The sequence below is a fragment of the Podarcis vaucheri genome (assembly GCF_965113315.1).
Source record: "Podarcis vaucheri genome assembly, chromosome: 7".
Classification (NCBI taxonomy): domain Eukaryota; kingdom Metazoa; phylum Chordata; class Lepidosauria; order Squamata; family Lacertidae; genus Podarcis; species Podarcis vaucheri.
Window position 1 is genome coordinate 12,054,322 of NC_138765.1, and position 12,178 is coordinate 12,066,499.

The window sequence follows — 12,178 nt, forward strand, 5'->3', positions numbered from 1 at the left end:
CTACCAACTCCACCTGGTACGCAGGCTGAGACCCTACCGGCCCGCAGACTGTCTGGCCAGAGTGGTGCATGCTCTAGTTATCTCCCGCTTGGACTACTGCAATGCGCTCTACGTGGGGCTACCTTTGAAGGTGACTCGGAAACTACAGCTAATCCAGAATGCGGCAGCTAGACTGGTGACTGGGGGCGGCCGCCGAGACCACATAACACCGGTCTTGAAAGACCTACATTGGCTCCCAGTACGTTTCCGAGCACAATTCAAAGTGCTGGTGTTGACCTTTAAAGCCCTAAACGGTTTCGGCCCAGTATACCTGAAGGAGCGTCTCCTCCCCCATCGTTCTGCCCGGACACTGAGGTCCAGCGCCGAGGGCCTCCTGACGGTTCCCTCATTACGAGAAGCGAAGCTACAGGGAACCAGGCAGAGGGCCTTTTCGGTGGTGGCGCCCGCCCTGTGGAATGCCCTCCCATTGGATGTCAAGGTGATGGACAACTACCTGACATTCAGAAGACATCTTAAGGCGGCCCTATTCAGGGAAGCTTTTAATGTATGATATTTTAGTGTTTTTTGGTTTCTGTGGAAGCCGCCCAGAGTGGCTGGGGAAACCCAGCCAGATGGGCGGGGTACAAATAATAAATTATTATTATTATTATTATTGCTCTGCCCTGGGCACCAGCAACCCATGCTACACCACTGGAGGGTCCTCACACGGAGTCTCTTTACTTTGTTCTCCTCAATGGCCCATCAACCAGGATATCACCTCACAAAATCATAGACTCAGTGGAGATTGCACATTACGGCTGACTGTGGCCCTACTCTGGGAGAATTCTGTGCCCCCACACTGCCGTCTGCCCTCCATTTTGCTTCCATATAAGAATGTCACTCTCCAACTGCAGACCCTCCAAGTCTCCCTATTTTTCAGGGATGTCTCTGATTTAGAGAAGCCGTCCCAGTTTCTGATTTGATCCTAGAATGTCCCGCTTTCCCTTAGGGCGTCCTTATTTTCTTCTGAGAAATGTTGAAGGGTATGGAGTTTTCCAACCCCTGAGCCATCTGAAGGCAGTCCTGTATAGGGAAGTTTTTTAAATGTTTTATTATGTTTTTGCATGTGTTAGAGGCTGCCCAGAGTGGCTGGGGCAACCCAGTGAGACATGTGGGGCATAAATAGTAAAAATTATCATTATGGAACGGGACCTCCCTCTTTTCATTGGAGAAATGTTGGAGGGTGTGCAATTGGTTTCTATCAGTCTTGTCAAACCAGCCAATCCACTCTTAAACTACAGCCCCATCCTTGAATTTCGAAGGATGGCTGAGCTCCTCTTTGTGTACTGAAAGTGCAAATTAGGTTACTTGGCCTTTCGATGCAGACTGAATCGAATGGCTCCCCCGTCCGTACTTGGGACTTGCCACAGGGCATCCCCATCAAGTGCTTTTTGCCTGGCTGGAATATGTCCTTGAATGCCTCTTGGCTGCTTTGGTGGAATGGGGTGTGTGTATGTTTGGAAACCTCTTCGTTCCTGAAGTATAGTCCTTTGTACAAAGCAAAGTCTCACATTTATTGCCCCGCCCACTTTTCCTTTTGGCCCCTCCTCTTGGCCCCAGGTGAGGGTGGGGGTCAGCCTTGGACTGGGGGGGGGAGGTACCCTCCCCTCTTCTTTTGTATTTTTATCCTCTGATAGCTTTGCTTTCCTTTGAAAAATTCCCCGAGCTGAAACACGAAGCCCAAAAGTCCGGGAAGTAATATGATCCACTCTTTTTTTATTTGCGTCTGTCGCTCTGGTCTGAATTTGGCAAGCCGCGCTATTTGCCAACTCCCAGGTACAAAAGCTGTATGTGTATACAGGTTGAGGGGAGATTTCCCTCTTCACAAAATATGCATCTCGAAACTTCCAGGAGCTTTTGAAAGCTGCTCTCTCCAAATAAACAAACATGTTACAGGAGAGCGTTTCTGCTCCAGTGATCCAGGGCCTGCCCCGAAATAATCCCTTTCTTCCCCAACTCTTCCCGTAAATGACATCAAGCAAAAAGGGAGTTGACTCAAAAAGCGGCGCAAGCAGAGAGATTCCCTCGTCGCTACAAATTTGTGCCTTGCAGACTTTCGCGGACGCTGCTCTTTGCCATGGGCCGATTCCTAGCTTGGACTCTCCTGCTCCTGTCGCTCAGTATCCTTTGCTGCACGGCCAAGGATAAAGGTGAGAGGGAAGGATGGAAACTGGGAGGCGGAGGAATCGCTACATCGATTCTTCCCCCTTTGGTGGGGGAACTGCGGAACCTTCTGCCACAGGACGCAGCGACGGCCACCAATTTGGATGGCTTCGGAAAAGGATTGGACAGATTTGTGGAGGAGAAATCTGCTGGTGGCTACTAGCCATGATGGCTGTGCTCTGTCTCCACGGCTGGAGGCAGTAATGCAGGGGCGGATCCTGGTAATAGGCCGCCCTGTGGTAATAGGCCATTTGACGCCCTCGCTCCAGCCCTCTGTGGCACCGGCTCAAGCCAGGCTTTGGGAAGGAGGCATGAGGTTCTGGCAAGGTCCCAGAGCCCTCCTACCTCTTTCCCCAAGCCCGGTAAGGGCTTTGCTTGCCCGTCTTTGGGAAGGAGGCAGGAGCCCTTACTGGGCTTGGAGAAGGCACCTTCCTTGGCTGCACGCCCGGTGTGATGGCAGCATTTGCGCTGCTGTAAATCTGCCTCTGTAGTAATGCTCCTGAATGCCAGTTGCTGGGAGGCGCAGCAGGGGGAGAGTATTTTTGTGTTTGGCTCCTGCTTGTTGGATTCCCACAGGCATCTGGGAACAGGATGCTGGACTAGGCGGGCTATTGGCCTGATCTTGCAGGTCCCAGTGGCTTAGCGTGGGTTGCCAGTGCCCCGGGCCACATGGAGGGAGGGAAATGGATGAAGTACACACGTGCATTCAGCTGCGTCACAAAGGAGATTGCAGCCTCAGAGATAAGAAAAGAAGAGTCCGTCCATTGTCTAGAGAGGTCGCTTCTTGGTTCTCATGGAAAGGGGTCAGTATGGCACAGAACATCCTGCTTTGCCAGCCAAAGGTGCCAGGCTCAATCCCTTGCCCTTCCCAGCTCAGGGTGGTCCTGGGTTGGGAGAGCTTGAGGTTTGCCGCTGCTGGAGAAACGCTGTTAGAATAAACTAGCCTTCCCCAGTCTAGGGCTCTCCATATAGAATCACAGAGTTTCTGCTTCATGGGCGAGTTGGGATTCGAACCCAGATCCTAGTCTGACATTCCAACTGTTACACCACACTGACTGAAAGGCACATACCAGCTAGGAAAAAAACAGTCAAGGAAGGCACTGAGCAGGACCGGTAAGGGGCATGGTCTGGTGAAATGTAATGGCCAAGGAGAATCCCGGGAGCCAGAGAGAGATGTCCAGGGGCCGCATTAGGCCTCCAAGCCACCCCACCCGTGATATATGAGGTGGAAAGGTAAGAAACAAGCTTCCCGTCCCCTTCTCCCCCAGGACCATCCTTCGATGGCCATCTGTCGTGGATGCTTTAGTTGAGATTCCTTCATTGCAGAGGGTTGGACTAGATGACCCCTGGGACCCTTTCCGATTCTATGGTTCTTCTCCCCTCTCCAGACAGAAGAGCGGGCAGAGACTGCTGCGAGAGGGAAGAGTCACTCAGAATATTTTAATTGTTTTAATGTTTTAATGTTGTATTTTAATCTTGTTTTTAAGTTGTATTCATTCAACTCGTTTTTATTATTGGTTGTTAGCCGCCCTGAGCCCGGCCTTGGCTGGGGAGGGCAGGGTATAAAGAAAAAAAAAATTATTATTATTATTATTATTATTATTATTATTATTATTATTATTATTATTAGGTCTTGGGATGCAAGGAAGTTCATGGCAGCAAAAAATCCCCCATCTTCTTTCCTCCAGCATAATTCAGGAGAGGACCATGACTCTCCAGAGTGGCTTTGCAGAGGCCACAGTGGGGAGAAGCAGGCGGAGACTTATCCTTCTGTGTCTTGAAATCTATTAACTTGTTGCTCCATATAAATTATCCGCCCTCGTTCTCAGAGTAGCTGTCTTGCTGTTCGGAGCTGTGATAGGAATTTTGAGGTCTTAGATATATGGTAATGTTCATAAGCATACCAACCAAGCACGTACATAGATCAGCACAGGAAGACCGACCTGGAACCATTTTGATTCCTAAACTGAGCAAAGGTTTTCTCTGCAAGGTCAAAGTGGGAAACCTCCCCATTGTCTCTTTCCTCACAAATCCTGTCTTAAAGGCACACTTAAGATATGAATAGGATGTGAGCCTGTGACCTGGCCCAGGAACTAAGTATTTATCATTACAAAAGACTGGCCAGGCTCCCAATCAAGTGACTATTAACAGGTAACCTGCCAGACAGGAGATAAACAAGGACAGGAGAAAAACAACATACAAATTTCTGTTTAGACCGCCTTTTCTGTGATGTAGGTATGATGTATCTGAGGGGTGGTCTTAGGTTACACACCTTCTGTGATGTAGGTATGATGTTTCTGGGGGTGGTCTTGATCTACAGGGTGGCAATTTCAAAAGTCTTTATAAGGCCTTGTGCACCATTTTTCCAGGTTTCCCCTCCTTTCCTGCGGGTGAGGGGAGCACCCTGTTGCAACAGATCAATAAAGATCAAGCTTACTAGCTGCTTTGCTTCTTAATATTCTCTGGTTGGCCTCTGTTATTTTCTCCTACCAATAGGGAACCTATGTAAGGACTCTAGAATCATAGAATCATAGAGTTGGAAGAGACCACAAGGGCCATCGAGTCCAACCCCCTGCCAAGCAGGAAACACCATCAGAGCACTCCTGACATATGGTTGTCAAGCCTCTGCTTAAAGACCTCCAAAGTAGGAGACTCCACCACACTCCTTGGCAGCAAATTCCACTGTCGAACAGCTCTTACTGTCAGGAAGTTCTTCCTAATGTTTAGGTGGAATCTTCTTTCTTGTAGTTTGGATCCATTGCTCCGTGTCCGCTTCTCTGGAGCAGCAGAAAACAACCTTTCTCCCTCCTCTATGTGACATCCTTTTAAATATTTATATATTTATATATTTGAACATGGCTATCATATCACCCCTTAACCTCCTCTTCTCCAGGCTAAACATGCCTGGAGAACATATGGGTTCTTGGATACCCCACAAGGGAAAAAGGGCCATTTTTGTTTACAACAGAGTTTACCCAATTGACCATCTTTCCTCTTTTCTCTGCCAGGTAGAAGATTCCGTTCAGGCCACAAGGGGGGAGAGCCAGCCCAGGAAGGCCACCAACCCTGTAGTTGTTCCGGTGAGTCTCTTTCTTGCATCACCAACCCCGACAGTTGAGAATATGGAAACTCTCTACCCCAAGTTCCGCTTTTGGTTTCCTCTGCAGCAGCTGGCCTGGCCTGTTTGTTGCTGAGGTGTGGCATTCGAATAAGATCTGACCTGTAACCTCTTGCACAAATCACTCGGGCTCGTCGCTTGGTTTGAGAGCGCCACAAACCAAACCCGAGTCCCCCCCTGATCTGACTCTGAAATTTCCCAGTGTGAAAAACGGAGATGGATGATGGGTCATCGTTCGTTAATTAAGAACAATTGATGTTGACGGTTAATAATGCAGCAAGACGCCGCCTGATGCCAAATTAGGCTTCAAAGCGATCTTATAAAAAAAAACCAACCAATTATGCAAGCATTTAAATATAAAGCACCCATAATTAAAATGCACAGACAATCCCATTAAAAATTAAAATGTGAGCATCCATAGTTAAAATGTGCAATCAAGCAAACCGATGCAGTAATTAAAGCAGGGAAATCCTGCTGGAGAGGTGAAGGAAATGTCTGTGTGAAGAGCCGGTGAATTAGACTGGGGGTTTTCTCGTCATTAGTGAGCGAGGCTGGGACTCAGCATGGTCTCCTATGGATTAACTCAGAACACAACGGTGGAACCTCATCTATGGAGAATGGAGAAAACTGTGTGACTAATCTATGGCCCTCCAGATGTCATTTATGGCCCTCCAGCTCCTATCATGCCAGAAGAAGAAGAAGAAAAAGAAGGGTTTGGATTTGATATCCCGCCTTTCACTCCCTTTAAGGAGTCTCAAAACGGCTAACATTCTCCTTTCCCTTCCTCCCCCACAACAAACACTCTGTGAGGCGAGTGGGGCTGAGAGACTTCAGAGAAGTGTGACTGGCCCAAGGTCACCCAGCAGCTGCATGTGGAGGAGCGGAGACGCGAACCCGGTTCCCCAGATTACAAGACTACCGCTCTCAACCACTACACCACACTGGCTCATGCATGGGCATGCTGGCTGGTGCTGATGGGAGTTGAAGAAGATATTGAGAACCACCCCTGGCTCACTCCCACAGTGGAGAACTGGAAGAGGATGGGGCAGCAGAGGAGGAATTGCACGTGGTTTGGCTCGCTTTCACGAGACGTCTCTGCAGTCAACACTCCTAACACAGGAACCTAAGAAGAGCCAATGGCCTATTTAGTCCAACATCCTTCTTCTCACACCCAGAGGCCTATGTGAAACCCTCAGTCGGGACCCAAGCAGAAGACCAACCTTCCCTCTTGTGGTTTCCGGCAACTCGTATTCCGAAGCATTGCTGGTTCCAACCGTGGAAGCAGAGCCGAGCCACAAGGACCAGTAGCCATTGTCTGCCCTCTCCCTGAATTTGTCCAGCCCTCCTTTAAAGCTATCTAAGTTGGTGGCTCAGGGACGCGGGTGGCGCTGTGGGTTAAACCACTGTGCCGCTTGGGCTTGCCGTTCGGAAGGTCAGCAGTTCGAATCCCCACAAGGGGATGAGCTCCCGTTGTTCTGTCCCAGCTCCTGCCAACCTAGCAGTTCGAAAGCACACCAGTACAATTAGATAAATAGGTACTGCTCCGGTGGGGAAGGTAAAAGGCGTTTCTGTGCACTGCTCTGGTTTTGCCAGAAGCAGCTTAGTCATGCTGGCCACATGACCTGGAAAAACTGTCTGCGGAAGTGGACAAACGCCGGCTCCCTCGGCCTGTAAAGCAAGATGAGCACCGCAACCCCAGAGTCGTTTGCAACTGGAATTAATTGTCAGGGGTCCCTTTACCTTTACCTTTTAAGTTGGTGGCTATGATTGCATCCTGTGGCAAGGAGTTCCGGAGTTTAACGATGTGCATACAGTTTCTTTGGATGTCCACGAGTTCTAGGTTTAGGAGCACTCCGAGATATTCTGCTTGCATGCCCTAACCCTTTCTGGTTATGAGGGGTGGGGAGGACCATAAAAGCACTCCTCCATCCCAAATCTTGCACTTGCCTCTTCCCGCTGCCAGTTACCATACCATACCATACTCATCTTTTGTTGGCTTATGTTGTTTTAGACCTGCGTGGGCCCCGGAATCCAAAGAAACACGGACGGCTGTGTCCTTGCGATGGCATCCTTACCGGTTTGTCTCTGCCAGGTAACAAAATACCTTGAGACAGGGCTGGTGGTGGAGATAAGATGAATGGGAAACATTTATCCTCCCCCCCCCAAAAAAAAAGACTTTAAAGGGGAGAAATAATTTATTGTGTATCCTACGCAACTAGCGTCCCATTGATGGGAGGGAGAGAGTCGTAGTCAACACGTGGGTCCCCTAACCAGATCAGTCTCAACTCTGTATGGTTTGTGCTTGTATCTCCTATTCGTGGCCCTGGTGGCGCTGTGGGTTAAACCACAGAGCCTAGGACTTGCCAATCAGAAGGTCGGCGGTTTGAATCCCCGCGACGGGGTGAGCTCCCATTGCTCAGTCCCAGCTCCTGCCAACCTAGCAGTTTGAAAGAATATCAAAGTGCAAGTACATAAATAGGTACCACTCAGGCAGGAAGGTAAACGGCATTTCCATGTGCTGCACTGGTTCGCCAGAAGCGGCTTTGTCATGCTGGCCAAATAACCTGGAAGCTGTACGCCAGCTGCCTCAGCCAGTAAAGCTAGATGAGCGCTGCAACCCCAGAGTCGGTCACAACTGGACCTAATGGTCAGGGGTTCCTTTACCTTTTTAAGTTTAAATTGGGACTCGGGTGGCGCTGTGGGTTAAACCACAGAGTCTAGGACTTGCCGATCAGAAGGTTGGCAGTTCGAATCACCACGATGGGGTGAGCTCCCGTTGCTCGGTCCCTGCTCCTGCCAACCTAGCAGTTCGAAAGCACGTCAAAGTGCAAGTAGATAAATAGGTTCCGCTCTGGCAGGAAGGTAAACGGTGTTTCCGTGCGCTGCTCTGGTTTGCCAGAAGCGGCTTAGTCATGCTGGCCACATGACCCAGAAGCTGTACGCCGGCTCCCTCGGCCAATAAAGGGAGATGAGTGGCGCAACCCCAGAGTCAGCCGCGACTGGACCTAATGGTCATGGGTCCCTTTACCTTTTTAAGCTTAAATCAGCCATGCCTAATCACTGGGGAAGGGTTGTAGCTCCAAGTTAGAGCATCTGTTTTGAATGCAGAAGCTCCCAGGTTCAATCCAGGGCTGGGAACAACCTTGTTGTGAATGAGCTTTATGTGACCCCTGTAAAAAGTGTTTGTTCTACAGATCAAAGCGACTGAATGCATACATTGGGCAGGGGCGAAACTAGGCTTTATTTCACCTGGGTCAAAGACCCAGTTTGGCACACTGACCCCAAGCACATTTGTGTAAACACAAACACACACACAGAGGCTGGGAGCCTCAAGGGCGCCCCTCTGGAGGCTTCGGGGGGGGACCAGCTTGCCCCCTACCCTAGCTACAGCACTGCATCAGGTAAAGTGATCTCACAAGTCAGCTGCTCCCTAATTGCTAAGGGATTAATAAACTATTAGTAAAACCTTGATTTTGGCCCAGTAGCAATTCAGCAATTCAGATCTCTGAACACACTTCCACTTGTTCCACTTGCCTATAAGACAAGTGTCCGAATGGTTTCCCCCTTGATCTGCTCCTTTCCCATGGAAAACCTTCTCTTTACAGCTAGATCGGAGCAAACGTCAATTTGGAAAAAAACCCGAATTGCCATTTGCTCCCGTTGAGCACTAAAGAGTGGTTCCCCCCGGAGGAAAGCAGCGGGACAAGAGGAAGTTTGGATCAACCCAGGGTTTCCCTCCTGCCAGCAGCATTCTGCGCTAGCTGCAGCGTCCAGATCAAATGCAAGGGAAGCCCCACCCAGAGTGCATGGCAGTTGAAGTTGGGTAAGCTGTGTAAAAGGGGCAGGAACATAGGAATGTGCCTTATACTGACCACTGGTCTATCTAGCTCAGTGTTTCTCAAACTTGGGTCTCCAGCTGGTTTTTGGGGGGACTACAACTCCCATCATCCCTAGCTAGCAGGACCAGTGGTCACAGATGATGCGAATTGTAGTCCAAAAACTACAGCTCTCCAGGTTTCCAGAGACGGGTCATTCCCAACCCTCCTTGCAGATGCCAGATGTTGAGCTGAGCAGCTGAATTATGCAAAGCAGATGCTTGATCACTAAGCAAGAGCATCAGAAGGGAAGATATAAACTGTCCCTTCTTCTTTTTTTGCAGAACAGCACCATCGCCACCACCGTGGCCTGGCCAAGCGGCATTTGCACCAGAGAAGGCATCGGTGCCAAGCATTTGTGAATAAGTGCCACATGATGCGGGTGGCCATACCCTTGTAGCTTTCTCTTTTTTTAACGTAAAATTTTATTAGTTTTTTAACATATCATTTTCAACAGTAATTAAACATACTTTTACATCTTATTCAATTTTTTTTACTGCAAATTTTCCAATCTAATCTCTTAGTATGCATTTCTTATTTTCCCAGTGTGTTGTACTGGTTAAGAGCGGTGGACTTGTAATCTGGTGAACCGGGTTCGCGTCTCTGCTCCTCCACATGCAGCTGCTGGGTGACCTTGGGCCAGTCACACTTCTCTGAAGTCTCTCAGCCCCACTCACCTCACAGAGTGTTTGTTGTGGGGGAGGAAGGGAAAGGAGAATGTTAGCCGCTTTGAGACTCCTTAAAGGGAGTGAAAGGCGGGATATCAAATCCAAACTCCTCCTCCTCTTCTTCTATTACATTTCGAACTCATAACCAATATCTCTATCTTTTTCTACTCTGAAACGCTTCGCATATTTCTCCTTAGAAAACGTCTTGTAGTCCTACTAGCGTAATTTGTTGATTACAGTTGCTCTTCAAATAATTCATATACTTCTTCCAATCTTCTGTAAATCTCTGGTCCCGCAGGTTTCGAATCCTTCCTGTCATTTTGTCCAACTCTGCATAGTCCATTAATTTCGTCTGCCATTCTTCTTTCGTCGGAATTTCTTCTTGCTTTCATTTCTGGGCTTACAATACTCTTGCCGCTGTTGTTTCATATAAGAACAGTTTGACATCTTGTCTATTAATGTCTTGGCCAAGTAAAAATGCTTCTGGTTTTTTTAAGAAGGTATATTTGAAATATGAAATACCCTTGTTGCTTTCTCTGCCCCGACAAGCACACAGCTTAATTCTTTGTGCTAACCATAAAACAAATCCCTCTTCGGTACTGGCTGTCTTTACTTTGTTCGTTTCCCCACAACGGTCCTGCGAGGTATGTGAGGCTGAGAGGCAACAACCGGCCTATGTTTACCCAGGGAGCTTCATAGCCAAGAAGGGGATTGAACCCTGGTCTCGCAGGTCCTAATCCAACACACCAACCACTACCATACCCTCCAAGTATCCTGATTCCCCAGGGACGGGTTCATGAATTACAGAAGCCATCTCAGTTTCTGATTTGATCCCAGAATGTCCTGGTTTTCCCGTTTTCCTCTCCTCCACACAGGGCCTTATTTAAGTTTGATGAGACCCTAAGCTACTGAAGGTAATTGGGCCCTTTTATATGTCCAGCTGGCCTTTGTCAACAACAAATTGTTGCTGGTTTTTGTGTTGAATACAGTCATACCTCAGGCTGAAGTAGCTTCAGGTTAAGTATTTTCAGGTTGCGCTCCGTGGCGACCCAGAAGTAACGGAGCGCGTTACTTCCGGGTTTCGCCACTCGCGCATGCGCAAGCGGTCAAAATGATGTCACGCGCATGTGCAGAAGCGGCAAATCGCAACCCACAGACATGCAGACACGGGGTGCGTTCGCTTCAGGATGTGAACGGGGCTCTGGAATGGATCCCATTCACATCCAGAGGTACCACTGTATATGCTATAATGTAATTTAGGGACCTAATAGGTATCTAAAGCCATTTGCACATTTTGCTGTGCAACCAATCCATGCAGAATATAGGCACCCTAAATATAGAAATGAGCAAACCAGTGATATTTTAGGGAGCAGACTAGCAGGTGGGGCCCATTACTTACGCACAGGAGCCTACACAACACAAAACACTGTTGCTGTATGTAGGTTCTATTTTATTTGTTTTTTATCTTGTATTTTGGAAATGTACATCCAGGTTTTTTCCCTTTAATTTTTTTGGGGGCCCCCAAGAGAGTGAGGCCCTAAGCTGTAGGGCTTGTTTAGCTTATATGTAAATCTGGAACTGCCTCCACATCTTTGTGGAGAGCAATTTAAAGTGGGAGAAAGATCAGACCACCCAGCTCCTGTCCCTTTTGGAAACAAGAGTCTTTGCTCTGTGTGTGTGTGTGTGCATGTGGAGACGCAAAAACAGAGTCCTGTTTATACTGAAAATAAAATATCTGCACCAAATGAAGGAACAGAGAGGACTAGTCACCACTGCAGTGCCAGAGCGGCAGAGGTAAGGCCGGGCACCCATAGCAAAAATTTTGTGGGTCCTCGTCCCCCCCAGGGCTCCCTGGAGTTGGTGCCAGTGGCTCGCAAGAAGCCCCAAAGCAGGGCCTAAGCACAGCACCTCTCTCTACGCACTTGTGATTTCCAGCAAACCAGTATGCAGACCTTTTACTCTGACCCAGAAAGGCTTCCCTTCCATGCTGCGTGGCAGACGTGTGTCATCCGAGGGGCAACATGATAAAATCTGGCAGCAAAGCATTTTGCTTCCATTTAAGGACAGCTCACAAATCATTAAAAGTTGTCCTCGACCCACAAAAAAAGCAAAGGTTACAACTTAGATTTGCAAACCACAACCATGTGACTTAACCACAGGAAATTGTGAAGTCGTAAAACTGGAGCTGCAAGATTTAGATGATTTTGTTGGTTGATTAACAGAATGGTGGGCAAAAAGAGGTAAGCGTCAAACTCAGGCGTGGGGGACATGGAAACCTCTGGATGTTCACAGGCTACAACTCTCATCATCCCTAC

The 12,178-nt window shown here is 48.4% G+C and overlaps 1 protein-coding gene and 1 long non-coding RNA gene across 2 annotated transcripts in view; both read left to right on the forward strand.

Moving 5' to 3' along the window:
* LOC309537052 overlaps positions 1–12,178 on the forward strand; it is a 107,971-nt gene that overhangs the window by 27,653 nt on the left and 68,140 nt on the right. The gene's annotated exons all lie outside the window — the stretch shown is intronic.
* On the forward strand, positions 1,887–9,677 carry LOC309536991 (uncharacterized protein). The gene is made up of 4 exons (XM_082231425.1): positions 1,887–2,189; positions 5,211–5,282; positions 7,332–7,412; positions 9,480–9,677. Exons 1-4 carry the CDS (start codon positions 2,117–2,119, stop codon positions 9,593–9,595), a joined length of 342 nt encoding a protein of 113 aa, XP_082087551.1. The 5' UTR covers positions 1,887–2,116; the 3' UTR covers positions 9,596–9,677.